Consider the following 23711-nt stretch of genomic DNA (forward strand, 5'->3'; position numbering starts at 1 on the left):
AGTTGTTTTTCATGTTCCATCTGACCTACTGCCCGGTACCTTTAACCAGGGTGAGCAACTAAACATCACTTGCTTCAAAGACCTGCTTGGAAACTTCTCTATCCCTGTAGCCTACAGATTAGACCCGAAATCTAATCCATTCCTGGCTGTTTCTGAGGTTTGGACCCAGCATCCACTACCACCGCTCTGCTGCTACCCAGCAGCTCTGGCCAGTGTGATAGGCCAGGGGGGATCCATCCATAGCAACCCTGATCCATAGGAAGAGGACAGGAGTACCAGCCCAGGTACACCATTAACCAGGTACACTCGCCGCTTCAGTTACTCAGAAGGAACCCAGTCCTGGATGCCGGTAAGGAGTCCAGCGGTGGCAGGATTTGTAAGCCCCTCCTACTGCGGTGAGAGGGTGCAATTGGCATAGCGAAAAGGAATGGTGGCATAGTAAGCCCAGCTTTTTCCCAGCAACAACAGACAAGGTAATAAAGTTAAATACTATTCTGACTCTTGTCAGGGTATGGAAACTTTATTCACATACATTAAAGTTGTATGGACTTTAGGTTCACTGGCTGTTGTACAAAAAGGTACTACATGGCTTTTAATCATCATCTAAGGGCAATTTAATAGCAGCCAATTAACCTATCAGTAGGTTTTTTGGAGTGTGGGAGGAAACCCACGCAAACAGGGGGAGAACATACAAACTCCACACAGATAAGGCCATGGTCGGGAATCAAACTCATGACCCCAGTGCTGTGAAGAAGTGCTAACCGCTAAGGCACCATGCTGCCCACACTATTGTGTAAAACATTGTACAAATGCAGAGAATCATTAGTTGTGGTCTGTTCTGAGATAGGGCTTCTCCCAATTTACCAGTTATGACTTTTGCCAGGTTTTTCCCATTGAATGCTTGATCATGCTTGACCATGTAAAGTATGGGTAGACCATTTTAAGAAGAATTGCGGTGATGCATGCAGGATATGGTGATAGATGGAAATATAGGAAAAAATGCTTTTATTTAAGTGTGTTTTTCAGTGCTAAATGGCCGCATTATTATTCATTTTTTTCCTATTTTTTTTTATTTATTTTTTTAAACATTTTTTTAATCATCTTTTTTTTTTTTTTTTGTATTGTTGAAAGTGAAACTGGAAGTCAGGGCTTCCAGTTTCACTACGTATGTGTGATCTGGCAAAACGGTCTCCTCTTACCACTGCCAGCCAGTATCGACGGAGAGCTGAGTATGCCCCTGCAACATTACATTGGTGAATTGGGCAATACAAGATTTACTCTCATGATAAGCAGCCATAGAAAATCTTAGTTTTCTTCAAATTATTGTAAATAGATGCTCAAAAGACAGCTTGGAAGTATGAAATAAAGCACCATCAACATCAAAAATATAATTTATTCCATATTTGCCTACTCTCCCGGAATGTTCGGGAAACTCCCGAATTCTGGGTAGGTGTCAAGGAATAAGCCCTCTCTAGCTAATATCTTATCATATATTCCAACAGTACTACAATATATCACTTCTATTTTGTCAAGAAACCGCCCCTGAACCCCTTTATCTGCTACAAACCGCCCTCTGCGCACTCGTGACTTGGAAGCTTACTGTAAGGGAACACACAGGATTCCGGCCTAAACCTCACACTCATCTCTCTGTTAGGCTACATATTTTGCTGGTCCCTTTCCCAACACAGACGCACGCTTCACACCTCTCAGCAACTGCCACTAGCTGCGTATGAGGCCCGTAGCAAACCTATGACTTAATCACCCCATTGCGCCCACTCTGTGCTCTGATAGTTAAACAGTTAATCCTTCACACACTGGTTTCTAAATCAATCTGTCTCTTCTAAACAGGTAGTGGATTCATTTAGAGCAATAACGACATTTATTACATTTTTAGATTTAATATACAAAAAGTACAATGCATCCCCTATGAATTTACCCATCTATTGATACCAAACAGGCCTTTGTATAGGATATTAGTTGAGCTTATACTCATTTCCTCAACTTCTCTGTGCGGCAGAATTCTTAATTTGACATATGAGCTGCCCTTCACAATGCTATTGTAGTTGATCACTACTTTTAGTTATTTTAAGTAGTATATTTGAAAACTGAATTCTTTTTGTTTATATAAAATACAGCCAGTCAGCACATGGTCTCCTTGAGCCAGACACCATGCTGAATGGTTCCTAGAAGTCTATTCAGGTGTCAAAACTCCATCCCAATCCAGGCTATAGCTCACCAGAGAGGCCTTTTGGAGCTGCCACAGGTGACACTACTATCTTTTAACACTGGGATGTGCAGAGCCACAGAATACACACACAACAGACTCCCTGACTTCACATTTTAAACTTTAGTAGCTCAGTTTATTAATGGATTAATTTGATATACCATATTTACACTGCAGTTATGATTTAGGTCTTTTTCACCACAATTATGCAATGGGTTAAACCTTATAAATAACCAAGTTCTCTTATGTTCACGACAGTAGGTCTCCCAGACTCTCGGGAGAGCAGGCAATTCTCCTGCATCCTACCCCCGACAAGCCTCATGGCATTTTGGCCCCACCCCCTCGACAAAATGACGATTTTGTCGCAGAGCCAAAATGAAGCGATCCACGCTCCCACCACATCCCTTCCTCCTGGATCTCCTTTAGGACTAAAATACAAAGTCGGCAAGTTTTGATTTTTTTTCCCATTCTTTTAAAGTTGTATTATAACCAGATTTATGACCGTAGATATAGGATATGCAAGTAATTCCACATACAACAATTTATCAGAATATTTAAAATAAATCTTGTCCTACCACTACTGGTGTGTATCACTCTTCTTCTCTGTCTACACCACCTTGGTGTTTATGTAACAAGTGTATGGGTTCTGACGCAGCAAGTTAGTCTGGTCCAGCTGCAGAAATTTCAGGCAATTGGCGAATGAAATAGGGGCAGCAAATTTACTGATGTTGCAAATACACTATGCATACGGATAGTGACACTTCCCTCACTATTACATTCCTGACAGTGATCCATAACTTGGCCCACTGCTCCACTTATCACAGCTTTCTCTTATCTCCAATCGGTCATTTCAGAGATCTGTTTTTTTGTACAATATCATCTCTCACAACTTCAGTGGGACAGCATTATAACAGCTGATTATTTCTCCTACTATTCACAATATGACCAGCGAGAACATTTCTGGGAAGTCTTTTTTTTTTTATTATTATTATTATCATTAAAGCACTGTGTTAAAAAACAATCAATATTATCTAGCATGTGACATCCGGGACAGTATACAAAGATTTAGCAGTACTTTAATGAGTATAAAGTAAGTTTGGCAATAAACATGTGATCATTAGAAAAACTGTGCTTCAGCAGAACCCATAGCAGGCTGTATTGGAGAGCCCAATTACAAATATAGAGCAAAAAGGTCTGTGTTTAATTTGACGGGACCTTGACAAAATGCAAAAATGATCCTATAGTGCTTTCAGTGCAGTATCTCTGCCAGATAGTGGAAGAGGGGGCTATTATCAATTTGATTTCATTTGTAAAATTTATTTTTGGTCCACAAGGACCCCCGTCAATTCCTTAGAAGTTTAGTTCTATTCGAAATAAACACCTGTTTTGGGAAACTTTTCCAGAAATACTGGAGGGAGGTGGTCCCATATATTGTCTGCCTTTGGGCTTTCACATAGCGTATTCCTCAAATTATACTGGGAAATGCATTCATAAATGTTGAAGTAGCTATGCACACTTTCTTGTAAATGGAAAATGCTACTCCTCATGTTGTAATCATTCAGGTTCATATAGTGGCAGTCACGCAGATCCAAAATGCCTAACTATTTTTGCATGTACACTCTGTGCAGGAATAGCTGCTGATATTATTTTTAAACTCCCAAACCAGAACTAAAATTGAACCTCTCGCCTTCTCCATCCTAAACCACTTTGCAAAGTTGCTGTTTACTGGGTGGCTGACATGAACTTTTGTGGGTCTGCATTTTACTGCTGACGTGATTTTTAATTCTTCCTGGATTATCTGGTGGCACAATTGATATTTGTAACAGTGACGCTGAGATTTTGAGTTTGTCAACTGATAATGGGTGAGTTGTTGTGTCTCTGTTTATTGAAATACAGAATCTTATGCTTGTTAAAACAATTATAAAACAGTTGTCTGTTTATCCATTATAATCGAATAGCTTGAATCAAATTATAATGATGGCTAGGAGACCCTTTTAATCTAAGACCTCAATAAAAACTAGAAATCTACACTGAATTGTAAGTATCCGTCCATTTGTATGCATCATGTACAAAGATAGCAGCCTGGTGACTGATATGATTTTATCACAGCATTTCAACCTTTGTTACCTATATTTAAGTAAAATGAATTTACTCAATGCGCCTATAAAGAAGGTAATACATGAGTTCTGCAATATAGGGAAGTATATGAACATTGAAAGGGGGATGAGACGGAAACAGTAGCATGTGTCTGATGCACATTGATTGTAGACAAGTTCTTTTTCACAGATAACTGAAAAACTAATGTAGAATTTAACCCCGAAATGCTTTGCATGTAAAATTGTCACTCTATAGTGCATTAGTAGGAATAGTACAGAGACCTATATTGTGACAGGACTAAAATAATGATGATGTCATGTCTGGGGCATGTGCAGATATTTAATCTGTCAGATAGAAATTCCACGTGGAGGGGTTAGAATGTCTGTAGATGACTTGGGTGAATGTTTAGTGTAATATGTATCAGGTCCTTTAGCAAAACAGATATTTGTGGAAGGATGTGTTTTTCTTGTGCATGGTTAGCTACTAACTACTGTTCCATTATACCAAATCAATTAAGTATATAGAACCTAATTACAGCCTAAAAAAATACTTGCCTGTTAGTCCAGAGCCTGCAGAGGAGTGTGGGAGGCCATATGGTGCGCAATACACTGCAGTCCCTTCTCCTCTATGTTACTGCCTGACCTCCCTGTGTTGTGCAGAGAAGCTCACGTGATGTGGAGGCCAGCTGCTCCCTTTCATTCTCTGCTTTATGACATAGAGGGGGAGATTCAATTTGGCGTGAGGTGTCTCCAGAACGTCCATGGAGAAACAGCTTCAAAGATTTTACAGGAATCTATGCTTATTTTTTCTTGCACCCCATAGATGTGTGCAGAAAAATGAGCAGAGATTCCTTACCGTAATGGCTTGAATAGGCCCAGCTGAATATCAAGGCGATGTTCAGCCGCAACCTCGCATGGAATTTAATATCCCGAAGAGTGTGGACTTCGAGCTGGAGGCCACAGGTGAAAGGTTGCCAGGCTGCCGGCAAGCCGTAGTCCCCCTGATGCCCACCACTGGTCTACATGGACTGTTTGATATCACAATCTATTTTACAACTGTTGATATTACCTGCAGCAGTTTATATTTTTTATTGGGAATAAATATAACATATTTATGGCATAAAGGGTACCAATGATGTACATGGAAAGTTATTCTGTAGAGACCATATAGTTCAAGTGAAATATAGTGAGTCCCTTACCCTCAGGGGGAGCCTGGTGTTTTACATGTAGATTGCAGATTATTATTATTGTTGTTTTATGATGTATGATAACTTTTAGGTACTAAACATGTAGTTAACACTACATACATTATTTTTGTGTTGGCCTTGAGCAGGATGTGATATATTTAAAAATAGAGCATTTTTAGTCCATGTCAAATGTGGTCAAGACATGAAGACAGATTGCAATACTAAATAATTGTGGGAGCCAATAAAGTACATATTGTAGATGGAAGACTATTACTGCTCCCATAGGGACAACATACTGTGTCTGTGTGCTCCACATTTAATAAGAAACCTCTCTTCTTCACCTCTGTAGAGCATATTTGTTTGATGAATGTGAAGCAGATATTTTACTCAAGAATCTGTAAATTGTTCTTGATTCTTAAGCATACTAGTAAGATTAATGAAGGGTGTTTGTACTTTTGGCTTGCACTCTGAAAACAGAATTATTGTAGTTTAAGCAAGTGCACTGAAAGTAAGCGCCTTGCTAAAAGTAAATGTTTATTTCCTATACCCCAGTGCTGTAAGGCAGAAGTGCTAAACACTATGCCACCGTGCTGCCACTATGACTATGTAAAGTATATTGTTCTGTTTTTTAGGCAGGACCTTTTTAATATATGGTCAATAAGAGGCATTTGTCACCGGAAGAGGGGGACAAACTTTAGACTTTGTAATAATAGAATCTTAATAGGAGAGGCATGGAAAGAGTTTGTTTTTTTTTAAAAAGAAATTTCAGCCCCCTGCTATCGTCTCAAAGAATCAAGAAACCTATTTAGCAAGGGTTATGACCGTATATGTACCGCCATAATCTCGCTATCACCTCAAGATGGCGAGAGCAGGTCACATTCATAGAAAAAATGCTGTATTTAAATAAAACATTTTTTTTCTGATAGTAATACCAACATTATTATTTTTTTGTAACTGGGCGGCTGGGTCATGCATACACAGATGCATCGAGCACTGGCTGGTGACGTGGTAAGATTATGACTGGTAAAGTGGTCAGTGCCAGTACGATGGGGCAACTGAGTATCACTCAGCTGCTCTGTCGATATTTTCTTAGAAAACCTCCTATCGCCACAATTTACCATCGCTAGACTCTAGTGAATTGATTGCCTGTATTTTTGTGAATGTTGGTTCAGCCCATAAAATGTCAGCCTCCTCTGTATGTTGGTGACAGGTTTACTTTAAATATGTGTTCAGTTCCAGCAGTGGGAAACAATTATATTAAGAAATGATTCCCGATATTTTAAGCTATAAGAACAAATGGCACTTGGATAAGCTGAGAGCTCTTCAGGGGGCACATAACGAAACGTATGGTATGATGTATACAAGGTGTGGTAAAGCCTTATTTGTTAGTAGTAGTGAAGCCAACTATGTGTTTCCATAACTGTCCAAGTCACAGAAATTAGTACTAGCACAGGTATTGTGACTAAGCTTGTTAAGTACAGAGTTAGCTAGGAGTAAGGACATACTGATACACAACGGCTTGTGCGCCCTACTAGTGTTTATTGACAGTATGAGTCTGTTGTTTCAGGGAATGTACCAGCTGTAAAGGGGGAAGCCAGTGATGAAGATGAGGACACAGAGTACTTTGATGCCATGGAGAACGCACCAGCCTTTATCACAGTAACAACTGACCCAAAACAGCACAGGTAACATTGTTAACAGTCATGTTTGTATTTCACAGAACACAGACATATCTAGTATGACACATGTATGAACAGTCATATTCTGGACATTTATTCCCTCTTTGTGGCTTATCCGACCTTGCTGTGTATAGTTCAGCACTATTTAGTACCGCTTCATCTCTAATAATGTCCCTACATATATAACATAGCACATAGGTATTTGCAATATACTACTTTTCTTTTAACCCTATTTGGTTCTGGAACTTTACAAACTACACGGGATGCCAGAGCTTAACGCCATTTGTAGAAATACAGACAGAATGTATATAATGTACCAGGGTCTGCTTCCCTTAGTAGTATGGGCAGCACAGTGGCTTAGTGGTTAGCACTTCTGCCTCACAGCACTGGGGTCATGAGTTCAATTCCCGAACATGGCCTTATCTGTGTGGAGTTTGCATGTTCTCCCCGTGTTTGCGTGGGTTTCCTTCTTGTGCTCTGGTTTCCTCCCACACTCCAAAGACATACTAGTAGGTTAATTGGCTGCTATCAAAATTAACCCTAGTCTGTGTGTGTGTGTGTGTGTTAGGGAATTTAGACTGTAAGCTCCAACAGCTCTGTACAGTGCTGCGGAATTAGTGGCGCTATATAAATAAATGGTAATGATGATGATTGTGCTCCGGTCCTACAACAGGTCTCTCGGCTCCCAAATCAATATCCAATAAAATAGCTGGGGACAAGGCAACACATTATCTTGCAGCCTTGTACTTTACAAGCTGTTTTAATAAATGACAGGTGGGTTTATGGGTTTACATACTGCACAGTGTTTCCGGGTATTATAATAATTGCTGAGTAGTGGGATGTTTGTGTTTTCAGCAGCCCCTGACTAATGAATTAACTTGCCGACCAGAAGCTGAATTCACCATGGGATAGTAAACTTAATGGCCTTGGTGGGCAAGTATCTTTTAACATGTGACTTATAAAATATAATTCCCGGCATGGCTATGATGTTTTTGGCTTAGTAAATAGCTGGAGAGTCCTGGGTTGCCTAAGCTTTGCATTCTACATTTTAATATTTTAGATTCAGTGATGCATTTTCCCATTTTATTGCAGGCGTTCTGGCAGTAATCTTAGCAGCGCTAGCGGAGGACATTCAGAAGACTGGCATCTAGAAGACAATGTAAGTTTCTTAATCATAGCACTTTCAGGAAAAAAATCATCAGCTCTCAGTGTGTTTGTTGTTTCAAGACAAATCGTATGGTAATTTCTAGAGCAGGAATGTGATACTACATTGAAGGAACCAAAATCTGAGAGAGTGTATTTAAGTGGAAAATATCTGATAGAACATGAGAGCAGTGTCGAGTTAGACGGCCAATGGGGAGAGTTTATTGTTTCCATAAGGTGCAGCTTATGATTGGATGTCGAATGAAACACAACTATACATATGCCACACTGGACAGTGGCAGATCTAGAAAGTAATTGTAGAGGGGCAATTTAGTCCGCGCCTCCTTTTTGACACCTAAGGCTGCCTGCGGCTACACACTGTGCAGGTCCGTTCGGCAGAGACAGACAGGGAGAGTGTGCTGTCCAGCTGCTCACAATCAGAGCAGCCGGCCAGCACACTCTCCCTGCCTGTCTCTGCCAAATGGACCTGCACATAGTGTGCAGCCGCCGACAGCAAGACCCGATCGCCCGCCCTGGATCCGCAACTGAGTCACTGCCCCTTTGAAACTTCTGTTGCCAATTGCTGTCCGTAGCAGTCAGTGTCATTTATAGTGTGTAGGGGTGGTGGGAATATGCAATCTCTTTAAAGTAAAACTAAATACATTTAAATAAAGAAAACTTACTTGAAAATATTGTGTAAAATCATTAATTTGTATTTTTGAACCTGTCAAATGAGCACTGTATGGTTATTTATGAGTTGTAAAAGCCAAGTATTTGAGGTCATCAGAGTGTTTATAGCAGCAGAGATTACTTCAGGAGAGCATGAATTCGTTACGGAGACGTGTGAAAATCTTGTGAGCGTCAATAACCTATCCACAAGCCTGACCCAGTGGAATCGGCCTGCAGGTGATTTGGCATGGAGGCGTAATTGACTCACAAAGATTGAGAGTGAGATAGTGGAAGGAGCAGTGTGCCCAGAATGTAGAGTAGTTACGTGAAACTCTAATACTAGTATATCCTACTAGAATACTATATTCTAAGGTATGTGTATGACAGCTTTGATGTCATCCATAAACAGAGTGGGTGTGAAGAACAGCCCATGCACACTAGGGATCATCTAAGAATAAAGGCACAGCCTATACCCAGTATCGGACTGGGGCATGAAGAGGGGAATGCAATGGTAGGGGCCCAGAAAATAGTGTGTGGTAGCACGTCGCTAAGGGGTTGTAATGAGCCACTAGAGGGGGTGTGGTTAGCCCACAGAATAATGTTTATGGTACGTTTGGTACCTGTTAATAATATTGTCACCACTGTTGCAGTGTTGCTTCTTCATGCTGCACCACTTGAACCACTTTTTATATCCCCCACTGCCTGCCTCAAGCCTTTGAATAAGTCATCATGTCAGTCTGGCAGCTGAAGGTTTGAAAACAGCAGCTCATATATAAGCAGCACAGCGCTGGCGAGCTATAGTGGCGTGCCTGTGATTACCTGTCACCATTATAGTAGGTTTAGTGGATTCTCTTTCGATAGCCTGAATTTGCGCTGGTAAGAACAGAAGAGCAGAGTCTAACGAACCCCCTCTAAAGGTCCTCCATAAGGTTATCGCTGCTGGTAGGTTCGCAGTTCGAGGCCCTGTGCCCTGCCTCCAAGTTTTCTGTATTCTCTCTACTGCTGTCTCTCTTCTGATTTTTTTTTTCTGTGCAGCTATGAAACTGTGCAGATGGGTCCCTGGATACAGGGAAGGGGGTCCCCAAACCCGGTGAATGGGGAGTGTGGCAGACGGGGTGCCTGGAAGTAGGAAAGGGGGAGTGTGGCAGATTGGGTGCCTGAAAGTAGGAAAGGGGGAGTTTGGCAGATGGGTGTGTGGAAGTAGGGAAAGGGGAGTGTGGAAGATGGGGTGCCTGGAAGTAGGAAAGGGGGAGTTTGGCAGATGGGTGTGTGGAAGTAGGGAAGGGGGAGTGTGGCAGATGTGGTGCCTGGAAGACAGAAGGGGACACACCAGTACCCACAGTATGTTTACTGGCACACATATACTGTATTAATAATCATACTTACCTTGTCTGTAGAGTGTTGTGGGAGACTCCTCTGTCTGCTTCCTGGAAGTCTTTGTGGGTTCTTAGGAGTGGGAGGAGTAGGTGGGGTATAGAGGGAAGAAGGGTTGTCATCTGCAAGAGAGGCAGGTTAGTGGATAGGGGCCAGCCACTGTGAAGAGCTGCAGTGCCTGAGCTGTGTAGCCCCAGCCCCTCCTTGTCTAAACAAGAGGAGGAAAGTTCTTCTTTCCTTATGACCTGCCCAGACAGTCCATTATTGTAGTAGCCTGGGAAGGCATATACAGCCCTGCCCTCGGCACCCCTGGTGCATGATCTTGGCCCTGCCACCTAGGGTAGGGTAAGGAGCCCTCAGGTGTATCCCTCATGCAGTGTATCCCACCTGGGATTTCCCCGGTACCCCCAGTGGGCCCGTTCAACACTGCCCGTAATCACAGGCTTGTTAGCATGACAGAACATGGACCGGAGAAAATACGGCATTTCATACCTCCTCTGTGTTATATCAGAAACCTGAAGGACCATTTAGAGGTGGACTTATTTGTGCATTGAATATACATAGGAGGATGCACAATGAAACAAAGCGTATTTATGTTCATATGTTGAGTCACATCTTATATTGTACATTGGAAGTAAAAAGTGTGTAGAGATGATGATGTAGTAGCTAAAGTAATATGACCCGATTTGTGCAATATAGTAATGTACTGAAGTGTACTATACATACAAGAGAATATTTACAGTAATTACTAAATACTAAAGGCGCAACTGATTGTAATATAGCTGCAATGCTATGATTTACGTACCATCTGCTGGAGTAGTCAAACTGCAAACAGCCAATCAGAAGCAGCAAGATATTGCTGTTAATAGTCATCATCATCATCAATGCATATCATAGCACAAGCCCTCCAGCAAGAGTTACTAAAATGTGTATCCGCAAACATGTCCACAACTAGTAGTATTTCAGCATTGTGAACAAGCCCATCTCCATTCCACCTCTACAGGTTATGGAGATTATACGTAGAAAGCTGTATACAGATGTATATAAAACTGCACATGGGCCCCAATGTGTACAGATGGTGGGTTTCTACATAGGGACCAATTATATATATGTGTGGATGTGCCCCCTACTTCCCCCATCATCCAGTGACCAAAAGGTGACCACCACATGGGAGAAACAAAAATGTCAGTGTGCATGAACACCAATTTCTCCTCACATTTATTTTCTTACAAGGTACAAAAGTAGAAATGTGCTCTAACAACAATAAATTGACAATTAGCTTTGACCCTGTCTAGTGAACGCAAATGTTATATTGATTGTTATAATTTCTTTGTGCCATCCCACATTGAAAGTTTATTTATTTTCTTTAAATAGTAAGTTAACTACCTTTCAAGCATGCATTTTATAGTCCTTTTTCTTAGCTGTCCTTCTCTAAATCAATATCTCCTTTTCAAAATCTCTCTGGAGTTTGCAAAATAGGTTTGTCAGTTACATAGACTCAGGCTCACAGCTCTTAACATGTCATGTGGTGGAAGGGGGGATCTTAGAGTACACAGAGCAGGCGGTAGAGGGGTTTCTAAGCCTCTCTGCCCATTACATCATGTGCCATGTGACTGTGGTTGCCATGATACTCTGTGACTGTGCAGAATCATTAATAGCAGCCTGAAGAAACAAACCAAGAAAAAAGGTAAATACCCGCATTCTTCTTATAGCCCACCATAGTGATTTATATTTCACATTTTTCATGAAATTGCTGCTCTAACAAGTCCAATAATGTTTATGTTGCACTGAATTTTAGACTGATTTGATAACTCCTCATGCATCTCCTCCCCAGGTGTTCCATAGCTCACAAGAAGGCAGTTACTGTGGGTCTAAGCGGAAAGATCTGTTGCCTAAGAAAAGGAGAAGGACTCGTATTCCAGACAAACCAAACTACAGCCTTAATCTCTGGAGTATAATGAAAAACTGCATTGGCAAAGAGCTATCCAAGATCCCCATGCCTGTACGTGAGTTTTCAAAGCTACATAGGCTATTAATTCAAGGCTATAACTCAAAGCAACAAATGTGACAGTTAGTTTAAGAAATGTTATGACCCCATCTAAAATATAAGCTTCAGGCGTCCACATAAGAGCTGTCTATCTTGTGCTGTCAGGAATTATGGTATTTGTATGGCATATACTGGATTAGTTAGTGAGAAAAAGTGCACTGTACCATTACGTCTAGAGTGTGAATTTGGGCACTCAAGTAATAGCAAGTCCAGAGTATCGCCAGGAGTCCAGAGCCAGAGCGGAAGTCATCCAAAAGCCAGAGAAGGTAGCTGTCTGAAAGCCAAGGGTCAGAAGCCAGAGGGATAGTTGTCCGAGAGTCAGTGGTCAAGCAGCCAGAAAGGTACAGTATGCAGAATACTGGTTTACAGAGACAAGACCAATGTGCTGTGCAAAGGAAGCCAGGTGCTGGTATCAGGTGGCAGCAACCGGAGCTGCCATGCCATGCTAGAAAAGAAGCGTCATTTTAAACAGTGAGCCCTGTGTGCAAACAGTTTGACTTTCAAGGGATATAAAACTAGCACATCAGGGAAAGTCAAGGACTGTACTAGCACAGGACTCAAGACCTGACACTTGCTTTGTAGCAACTGTTGACACCTTTATGTGCATTTGTGTTCAGTGATCTAACTGTATATATCATCATCATTTATTTATATAGCGCCAACATATTCCGTAGCGCTTTACAATTGGGGACAGACATAATAAACTAATCAACAAACTGGGTAAAACAGACAAAGAGGTGAGAAGGTGTAAGCTCGCAAGCTTACAATCTATTGGACAATGGGAGTTGACACAAGAGGTTAAGTCTACAGTTTGCATTTTGGCCCAGCCAGGCTGCAAAGGTAAAAGTGACTTATAGGCTAAACGATTCTGTCACACAACAATGTTGGTCAGGGGGTAGTAGTCTTGTGTGAAATTGTGTAACAGGCGGTAATAGGCTAAGGTAGTGAGGTTAAGAGGGTTGTTGAGGAATATTATAAGCTTGTCTGAAGAGGTAGGTTTTCAGAGAACGCTTGAAAGTTTGTAGACCAGAGGAGAGTCTTATTGTGCGAGGGAGAGCATTCCATAGAGTGATATATAGTAGACAGTAGTCTACTTTATATTTAGTTTTCTCTGTAACAATTTTATTAAATGAGCATAAAAATCCTGTATTAATGATATACAGAAAATTAAAAAGCTGACCACACTCGCACAATAGAGTGAGGCAATTTGAATCACCATACACATATATTCAGTTGTATAAAGATTAAATAGGTATACCAATATTAATTACCGTACAACGGTATCGATTGCAAAAATGGTAATCCTGAGATTCTAAATCACAATTATTTTTTGTTTAATACTCAATTTTTTCTACAGACACTGGGCACGGCCATGGGGACCAGGTTTGCCCCGAGCTATGCGAATTTATATATGGGGCGGTTCGAGGATCGCTTTGTGTGGAATTCTATATTCGGGGCGAACCTGGTCCTCTATGGCAGATATATCGACGACTTATTTTTTATTTGGAATGGGGATGATTTTTCTATTTCCTCTTTTCTCACTCACTTGAATACCAATATGTTTGGTCTCCGGTTTACGAGCAATCATAGTCAGACTTCCATTAATTTCTTGGATGTTACGCTTAAAATAATAGATAACAGTATTCATACAGAAACATTTTCCAAACCGGCAGATGCCCTTGGTTTTTTACACTACGAAAGCGATCATTCTAGAGCTTGGAGGAATAACATCCCAAAAGGTCAGTTCCTAAGAATGAAAAGAAACTGTTCAATTGAAGGTGATTTTGTGAAACACTCCACTAAATTATATCACTCTTTCGTGAAACAAGGTTACCCGACCGAGATATTGCATAAAGCCATAAATGAAGTTAATTTATCAAGTAGGAAAGATCTCTTGACTCATTCTTTTGAGAAATCAAGAACAAATGGGCCTGTCGATCAAGAAGAGAGAACATTTGCCTTTATCACTCAACATAATAGCTATGCACGCCAGATTAAGAATATCATTAAAAAGAATTCTGCTATACTAGTGACTGACAATTTGATAGGCCCTTTGATACGTCGAAGGAACAATGTCATTTTTAGGAGAGCTCGCAATTTGAAGGAACATTTGGCCCCTAGTTTCTTTAAGAATAAAAATTCTGTAGAACCGTCGGAGGATGTAACATCCAGTAACTGGCTAGCTACTAAACCTAATGTGTATGGTGATTCAAATTGCCTCACTCTATTGTGCGAGTGTGGTCAGCTTTTTAATTTTCTGTATATCATTAATACAGGATTTTTATGCTCATTTAATAAAATTGTTACAGAGAAACCTGCGATCCTTCACTATTGTCTACTATATATCACTCTGGTAGAATCAGATATCTACCACTAGGTAGCAGCAGTTTTCTGTCGTAATTCATAGATTACTTAGCGCCTGGTATTTATTTTTATTTATTCCATAGAGTGGGTGCAGCCCGAAAAAAGTCCTGTAACCGGGAATGGGAGGATGTAATGAGGGTGGATGAGAGACGCAGATCTTGTGCAGAACGGAGTTGCCGAGTTAGGAGATATTTTGAGACAAGAGAGGAGATGTATGTTGGTGCAGATTTGTTGATGGCCTTGTAGGTTAGTAAAAGTATTTTATATTGGATTCGGTAGAAAACAGGCAGCCAGTGTAGAGAGTTACAGAGTGATTCAACAGAGGAATAACGATTTGCAAGGAAAATCAGTCTTGCCGCAGCGTGCAAAAAAGATTGTAGGGGTTTGAGTCTGTTGTTGGGAAGACCAGTAAGGAGGGAATTGCAATAGTCAATGCTGGAGATAAGTGCACGAATTAAGGTTTTTGCAGTGTCTTGCGTGAGATATGTGCGAATTCTGGAAATGTTCTTTAGATTTATGTAGCATGATTTAGATATAGAGTCAATGTGGGGAACAAAGGATAGGTGTGAGTCAAGGATTACACCTAGGCAGCAAGCTTGTGGGGTGGGATTTATGGTCATGTTATCAACAGAGATAGAAATGTCAGGTATGCTCTTGTTGGTGGGTGGGTGTGAATATTATTAACTCTGTTTTAGAAAGATTAAGTTTGGCGAGAGGACATCCAAGATGAAATGGCAGAAAGACAGTCAGTTACACGGGACAGCACAGATGTCGAGATATCAGGAGAGGATAGATAGATTTGGGTATCATCCGCATAGAGATGATACTGAAAGCCAAAGGAACTTATTAGATTTCCAAGAGAAGCGGTATAGATAGAGAACAGCAGAGGACCTAGCACTGAGCCTTGTGGTACTCCAACTGATAGGGGAAGCGGAGCAGAGGTTGCTCCAGAGAAATTAACAGTGAAAGAGCGATTAGAGAGGTAGGATGAGAACCAGGATAGAACAGTGTCTTGAAGACCTAGGGATTGCAGCGTTTGTATGAGAAGAGAGTGGTCAACGGTGTCAAATGCAGCCGAGAGATCCAGGAGAATTAGGAGAGAGTAATGGCGTCTAGTCTTAGCAGTGATTAGATCATTGACAACCTTAGTCAATGCAGTCTCAATGTCTTATATGACTTATGGCTTTATTTTGTTGCTGATCCTCTGTGCTTTGAAGTGACTACAGTTATATGAGTCCATCTCTGCTCCTATTTGTCTTCATGTTCTGTGACCTGAACAGAAAAACTCTCTTTCAATGATGCCTGTGATCTATGTGTAGTGCTGCCCTACAACTTAGTGTTCTCTAGTCTGGAGGATTCCACTGTAATGAGCTGGTGGCTTTTATGGTAGAATACCACTGCCCATTGTATGATGATATAATATCCATCCTGCAATGCCAAACACAATATATTTGTGCCCAGACCCAGCTTTAACTTTGCCAATCACTCTGTCCACAATGTTCAATTTGCATAAAATAAATTTAAATAATTTTGTCTAGCTGTATGTACAGTAAGCAATAAACTATGTAAATATTTACAACGTGTAAGTATATACCAATGAACACATGTTTGTACGTTATCAAGCACATCAATATTCACCTTGAATGGTTCTAGAAGATTATAGCTAGCAAAAGACACATCTGGTGGCATTACCAATCATGGAACAAATAATGACTGCTGTTTACTTAAATTATATGGGGGCGTACATACTCTGAAATTAAAGTACAGAGTTAATTACAGCAAATTAGTAGTAGGACAGACCACATACAGCTGTAAAATTAAAATCAATAATTGTACAGAAAGAAATCACAACCTTCTACAGAAACATAGCAAAAAAAAAAGTAAAAACATACCTGGTGTTCTTACTTGTATTGAGCTGTGCTGTGGCATTAAACTATGCACTTATGAGAACAAATGCACTTTTCAGACAATTGCCTTGAAGATTAAAACCTTGCACAGCTCAGAAAACTTTGCTTTTGCACTTAATATGTAGCCTCAGAAAAGGCTTAAAATATTCCTTCTTTTCCTGTTTGCAGCTGATGAGTAACACACACATGCTAGATGTAAAATATAGCTTCATAAAACACCTTGGGGAAAAGCTTTAATAAGGCAGACAAGGTCACTTGCACAGGCTTTTTTTTGAGGTGCGTATGACAACTAAACAGCATGGATCCTTTTTAATTTAGAGGATTTATTGCATCGGGACCAGTGCAGAGACTGCGGAAATGAAATTTTTCAGGGAAAAATGAAAGTGAGATTTGTGCTGTGTAGGTGGGAACTTGGATGAGCTCAGTGCACTCTTTATAAGTTCTATATTAAGCCCAATGTCTTGCAGGGAAGAGACATTGTCAATGTATTTCTGTCTTTGTTACTGACTGAGTTGGGAATGATGTCACTTATATTCCCTGTGTGAATTGGTTTATTGTACAGATTTATTTAAACAACAGGGGAGATAATTACTCTCTTATTATGTTAAGTTACCAGTACAATTGCAGTTGCATTAACATGGTGTGTGTAGGTTCTAAATTGTAGGAAAACGGTGACAATTAAAGTCTGTAGAGGTCTATAGAACAATTTTTGGATTTTCGCCACATTAAGTATCATCTGTCTAAGCTTTGCCCACAGCCCATTGAGTATTATGGGAACTGTGGTATTGTGTGGTACTTTACCTAATACAGGAGATATTTCTAATATAGGTTGATTTAGGCTTTTCTTAAATTACCATTTTACTTAACAATGCTTAACCATCCTCATGGTTTAAGGTTTGATAAAAAGACCCTGCACTGTTTATTTCTGGCTGGCTGTAGCAGTTATTGGCTAAAACCCATCATCATCATCATCACCATTTATTTATATATCAATTTTAAATTACATAATTGGAGATTTGCTCCCCTACACATCACCAGGGTGTGCTCTGTGCTGTTCAGGGTTATGGCCTAAACTTTCCCAGTTTTAGAATCTGACATATTGGGAGGTTTTATTTAATGAAATACACTATTTTATAGTTCTGTCTTTTTCACCACTAGGGGCTAGATTTACTAAGCTGTGGGTTTGAAAAAGTGGGGATGTTGCCTATAGCAACCAATCAGATTCTAGCTTTCATTTTGTAGAAGGTACTAAATAAATGAAAGCTAGAATCTGATTGGTTGCTATAGGCAACATCCCCACTTTTTCAAACCCACAGCTTAGTAAATCTAGTCCTAGGAGTTCTATATCATCCAGGTAGAATTGTTTATTTTGATTGTAACACAAACTATACTGTTAATGCAAACGAAACCAATATGTAAAACATTATTAATCTGTTTTTACCAGGGCTAGAAGTCTGTGCATCCTTTGTGCAATGTACTGTGCTCAGGAGAAGCCTAGTGAGCCTGAACATCGGGATCTGTTTACAGTAAAACGGTCTTGTAATTGAAGTGTGTCAAGTCATTGTCACATAAGATGGGAAAGACAAAACCTGTGCAAGAAATGTTTACTAGTCTACTTTAGCAGATTTATCCAGAGATCACTTCACTTTCATGTTTTTTATTTGCTTTGTGTTTTCTTTATTGTCCTATCCACATATTATACTGCCAAAGCAACAGGAAGGTTTCAGCTGTTATTTATGGTTTCAGGGGAAATTTGTCTCTGTTGCTAAATCACTGCAATATAAGCTAATTTAATAGTAGCTACATAAGGTATAACATGCTTGAATGGTTTAGTTTATTGCACAGCTGATACCAGGTATGAGCGAGAGAAGATTGCTGAGTGTCATCGGTGTATGTGACCCGGTTGCAGATTGGACAGTTGGTGTCTGCTAACTCGCGGGGAGTGAAGAATCCTCACTGCATCTCTCATCCCCTGAGGATTTCTATGTGTCAGAGCACAGACTGGCATGACAACTTGGAAGACAGGAAAATCAAAGACTATTCATTGATTCAGATCCACATCTGGATAGTTCTGTCAGGATTTTCAGGTTATAGACAGCAATGTAAGGAATTAGTGATGTAGTAAACTATCTCTGTAATGACAGCATGCTGACATGAGAACAGTTTAAGATTCTGACATTTATTAAGTCTTTACAAGAAAAAGTTTTAAAGTGAAACGCGGACACAAAAATAAAGCAACACAAATGTGAATGGGATAAATAAAGCTTATAGGCTTACCACAGGCTTGAGAGAGGGGGTATTGGCAGCAATTACTTTAAGACTGTGGGAGAGAGATGGGTTACAAGTAGCAGGGGGCGAGGTGATAATGAGGCTTGGTTGCAGAGAGGGATGAGTGGCGTTTTACAGTTTTAAAGGAAGCTTGGTTGGTTTGAGCGGGGCCATCGACTCTGGTTAAGCTAGCCAACACATAAAGAGACTAGTTACTTGTAGTCTGCAAATAAGCACACAACCTGGATTCAAAGAAGGATTTTTGTGTGTTTTTATATGTGGCTTTTTGCTGTATTCCATCACATCAATACAGCTCTCTCTAGTTCTCATTCTGCATCTTGTGTTCAACCTTTCCCTCTTATTTATCAGTTTCTCTCAACTTACAAATATACATTAATCAGTTAACTTCTTCAGAAACCATTTCTTGCGCCATTTTCTTAGGGTTGGTATTCCATATTTCTAAACTCTTTGTTCAATCTCTGCTTAATCGCCTTCGTTTCAGTTCTCACTTTTCTGCACTCTACTGAAACCACTTCTAATGACGCAGGTAGTGGACAAAAATGGAAACCCCAATATAAGGTCACCAAGTGCAGCCTTCTATATCCACTGTAATTGAATTTGCCTATGTCTGGAAATGTCCGGGACGTATGTGACACCATTCTTCCCCAAGAAAGTCACTGACACCTGGTTGGTGGTAGAATAGAAAGAGAAGGGGGTAGCAGTGTTCTTCAAAGTCTACAGTGACATTCAGGAGAGCTCCATTGCTTCTAAATCTGCAGTCCCATAATGTACAGTGTTATAAAGGTAACACACAAAGAGGAGAGTTCCATTGCTAATTGTCATTGCTGAAATACAAATACTAAGGCTGGCAGGCTTGGTGTAAATCTGCAGTCACATTGTACTGTACCATAGCTCACGCAGAAACAGGAGAGGTGGCATGGTTCAGTGCTGAAACAGAAATTGTAATAATAGGACTGTCAGTGTTCTTAAAACTCTCCAGTGACATTCTACTGTGCCATAGCTAATACAGAAACAGGAGGGGTGGCATTGTTCTTGTCATTCTCCAGTCTTAGTCATCATGATACTAATCCCTCTACCTCATGTGCTAAAGCCTATGTTCAAGTGCATAGTAGTTTTAAGTAATTGAAAAAAAAAATGTAAATAAAAAGCTTGTATCTTTTTTGAAAGAAAATAAAGCCTCTCTAATAAAGGTGAAAGTTTACTGTAGAAAAACATAAAATTGCCAAGATGCCATTCTACCCAAAATATTACCAAGCATACTAGCATCAGGTAGCTCCCTTATCTCAGCTAGATTTCAGCACCTGCAATCGACACTGTCATATTATTCACCCTCATCAGTGTGTTCATCATCCTCAAACAATACTAATTCATCTCCGCTGCAATCCACCATCACAGAAATCTGAGTACTTTGATGTAATTTTCAGTAATGGCCTTCCTCATGGAATTTGTAGTTCATTTTATGGCAGAGCTGTCAAGATTTTTGGCCAATTCTTTTAGACCACACCAAATGTCAAAATGTTGTGCTGACTCATCTGCATCACGACTGGGTGTCTTGGGAAAGCTTAGTTTTTTCCTAGAAGCAGTTGCCTGAGAAACTGAATGAGGAGACGTCGTTGAGCTCATTGCATCTCTTGAGATCTGGGTCAGTTGGAAAGAAAGAGAACACATACATCTTAAACCTAGGATCAAGCACAGTTGCCAAAATGTAGTGATCCAATTTCAAGACATTGATGACGCTTGGATCCTGTCAAAACGAATTAAGTACTTAATCTACAATTCCAATATAGTTAGCGGATTTGCTTTGTTTCATTTCCTCCTTCAATTTCTCCAGCTGCTTCTCAAAAAGTCTAATTAGGGGAATCACTTGACTCAAGCTAACAGTGTCTACACTCTCTTCACAGGTAACTACTTCACTTGACTAAAGTACATTCCCCCTCAAATTCTATTCTTTCAGATGCTGCATTCTCCTACATACTGTTGCAGAATGCCGAAAATTAACCAAAATATTTTGGCACACAGACGGCATCTCCTGCATGTCACTGTCCTTTTTTTAAAAAAGTTCTGTACCACCAAGTTGATTGTGTGAGCAAAACAGGGAATGTGATGATATTCCCACTGCTGTAGTGCTCTAACAATATTGGTGGCGTTAAAAGAAATAACATATTCTCAGGAGAGTCAGGATTAGCCATGTTGCAATGACATCCCTTAGTTTTTCATCATCATCTCTTTATTTATATAGCGCCCCTAATTCCGCAGCGCTGTACAGAGAACTCATTCACATCAGTCCCTGCCCCATTGGAGCTTACAATCTAAATCCCCAAACGTACACACACACACACACACACACACACACACACACAGATCGAGGGAGACTAAGGGCAATTTAATAGCAGCTAATTAACTTACCAGTATGTTTTTGTGTGTGGGCAAAAAACCGGAGCACCCGGAGGAAACCCACGCAAACACGGGGAGAACATACAAACTCCACACAGATAAGGCCGTGGTTGGGAATCCAACTCATGACCCCAGTGCTGTGAGGCAGAAGTGCTAACCACTAAGCCACCGTGCTGCCCACAAACAGGTTGTCAGCGGTATGCCTCTTAGTGAAGCAGATGATACACAGAGTAGCCTGCCTCTGAAAGATCTGGCGTTGTTTGTTAGATGCTGCTGCTGAAGGCGATTTACCAACCCAGTGGGCTGTCACAGTCATATAATCTTTAGTTTTCTCAGTTTCGCTTGTTCCCATATCTGTGGTTTAGTGTATAGTGGGTAGAATGGCATTTTGTATCACAATTATTATTTTTTTTGTAACCTCCTGGTACCTTTGAGGAATTGCTTTTCTAGTAAAATGTTGTAGTGATGAAATTTGGCAACAGGGAGACAAGACCTCAATTAACTGTCTAAAACCAGCTGCATTAATAGTGGTTATTGGACGCAGATCTAATACTAGCATAGTTGCCATGGCGTCTGTGATCTGCTTTGCGACTGGGTGACAGCTTTCATACTTGCTATGGATTGTTTAACAGTCAATTGTTGTAAACTACTAGTAGTCTTCTTCTTGGTCTGCTTCTGGGTTAAAGATCCACCCCCAGCAGTAGGAGCAGCAGCAGTGGGCCCGAACGCTCAAGGATTCTTCTGAGGAGTCCTGGATAGGGGAGGAGTCATCTCGCATTAGCAACTTGGATGCAGGACTAACTCCGATCGCTACTGAGGATATTGATGATGAAGGTGTTGGGGGTGTAGATTGCAGGTGCTGGGATCTAGATGAGAGAAGGGAGGTAGCTGATGCTGGACTGCTTGTTGTTATTTTTTTAGCATAAGTTTCTGATTTTCCCAAGAGCTTGCCATGAACTCGCTTCAAATGGCGTAACATGGATGAGGATCTTAGATGGTTAAGGTTCCTACCTCTACTGACTGTGGCTTTACAATGCTACAAATGGCTAGACAACTGTTGTCAGAATTTGGGTAAAAATAATTCCACACATAAGAGGTGGATTTTTGGTCTTATGTCAAGACATGACAATGGCCGTCTTATCACTGACAAGAACTGCTGCAGTCTTTGTTTGAAAGTGTATGAAAATAATATTGCAAACAGTGAGGTGGTCAAAATTGACTGCAAATGACTTTGAAATTAGTGTTATTGTGGTTAATAACAATAATTTAGGAACAAAAAAAGAGCAAAATTATGTGATTTTAGCATATTTTAGCAATTTTTCTAAAAAATACAGATCCAAAACCAAAACACACGAGGGCGGTTTTGCCAAATCCAAAACACGAGGTTAATCCAGTTCCAAAACCAAACCCAGAACACGGGGGTCAGTGAACATCTCTATTAAGAATAAGCGGACAGAAGAAGCACAGAAAATGTTCTTTTAGATCCAAGTGAGCAATAGTACCAGCTTCTGAACTTTCACTGGTGTCTTTGCCTTTTCCTTTAAAATCTTGAGGTCTGCTGTTGGTTGGAGGAATGTCAGATTCACGCTGATAGGACAACAGCAGCAACCTAATAACAGAGAGAGAGACAGGGGTCAGGATCTTTTTACAGAGATACTATTACCTGTAAGAAACCTCCAGAGAAGTAGATTTTAGGATAAACTATGCCCTGAATATACTTAATTGCAGTTAAAAATGTAGACCAATCTTTATATATGTGTATGTATGTATATATAATTTTTTTTATAAAAATACAAAATGTTTTTGTTTCCAACTCAATAGTTTTATTTATTTGATTTTGCCTTAAATGTAATTCTTATATCTGTTTATACTTGAGCTACACACCCAGTCTAAAGTATCTTGACAAACTACCCAATATATTTCAAGCTATTTTCAGGTGTGATGTTCTGCCATTCACTGATACTAGTAATTAAGAAAATTAAGAAACATTCTGGACATGTCAAAGGTATCCCGCTGCTTTACCATATGCCCAGAATGGTGATAATGATTTCTTAACGTGCCCTATGAGGATTGCAAGGCTTATACTTTAATGGCTCATATCTGTTTTGTCATTGAAAAATGGGTCTCTTATTCTGATGTGTGGCCATTTCCTTCATGTGTAATCATAGACACAGAGATTTGAGAAAAGATTTATATTGGGAGCAGTGATTGGTTACTTCATTTATTTTGCTTAATGTTGCATATTTATTGAACTTAAAAAAAAAAACAACAACAAAAAAACACTAGAAAAACATTGACCTTTCATTGCTTGTGTACACATGTGTTTATATTCAATAGT

The 23711-nt window shown here is 40.1% G+C and overlaps 1 protein-coding gene across 3 annotated transcripts in view; it reads left to right on the forward strand.

The window, feature by feature from the left end:
• The window catches only part of OSBP2 (oxysterol binding protein 2), a 184219-nt gene that overhangs the window by 135763 nt on the left and 24745 nt on the right, over positions 1 to 23711 (forward strand). For all 3 annotated transcript variants that reach the window (XM_075178585.1, XM_075178590.1, XM_075178588.1), the window contains 3 exons: positions 7075 to 7192; positions 8279 to 8345; positions 12207 to 12374. In XM_075178585.1, coding sequence (XP_075034686.1) covers positions 7075 to 7192; positions 8279 to 8345; positions 12207 to 12374 — 353 coding nt within the window. The remainder of the gene's footprint in view (positions 1 to 7074; positions 7193 to 8278; positions 8346 to 12206; positions 12375 to 23711) is intronic.

Source organism: Mixophyes fleayi, chromosome 1 (assembly GCF_038048845.1).
Source record: "Mixophyes fleayi isolate aMixFle1 chromosome 1, aMixFle1.hap1, whole genome shotgun sequence".
Lineage (NCBI taxonomy): Eukaryota > Metazoa > Chordata > Amphibia > Anura > Limnodynastidae > Mixophyes > Mixophyes fleayi.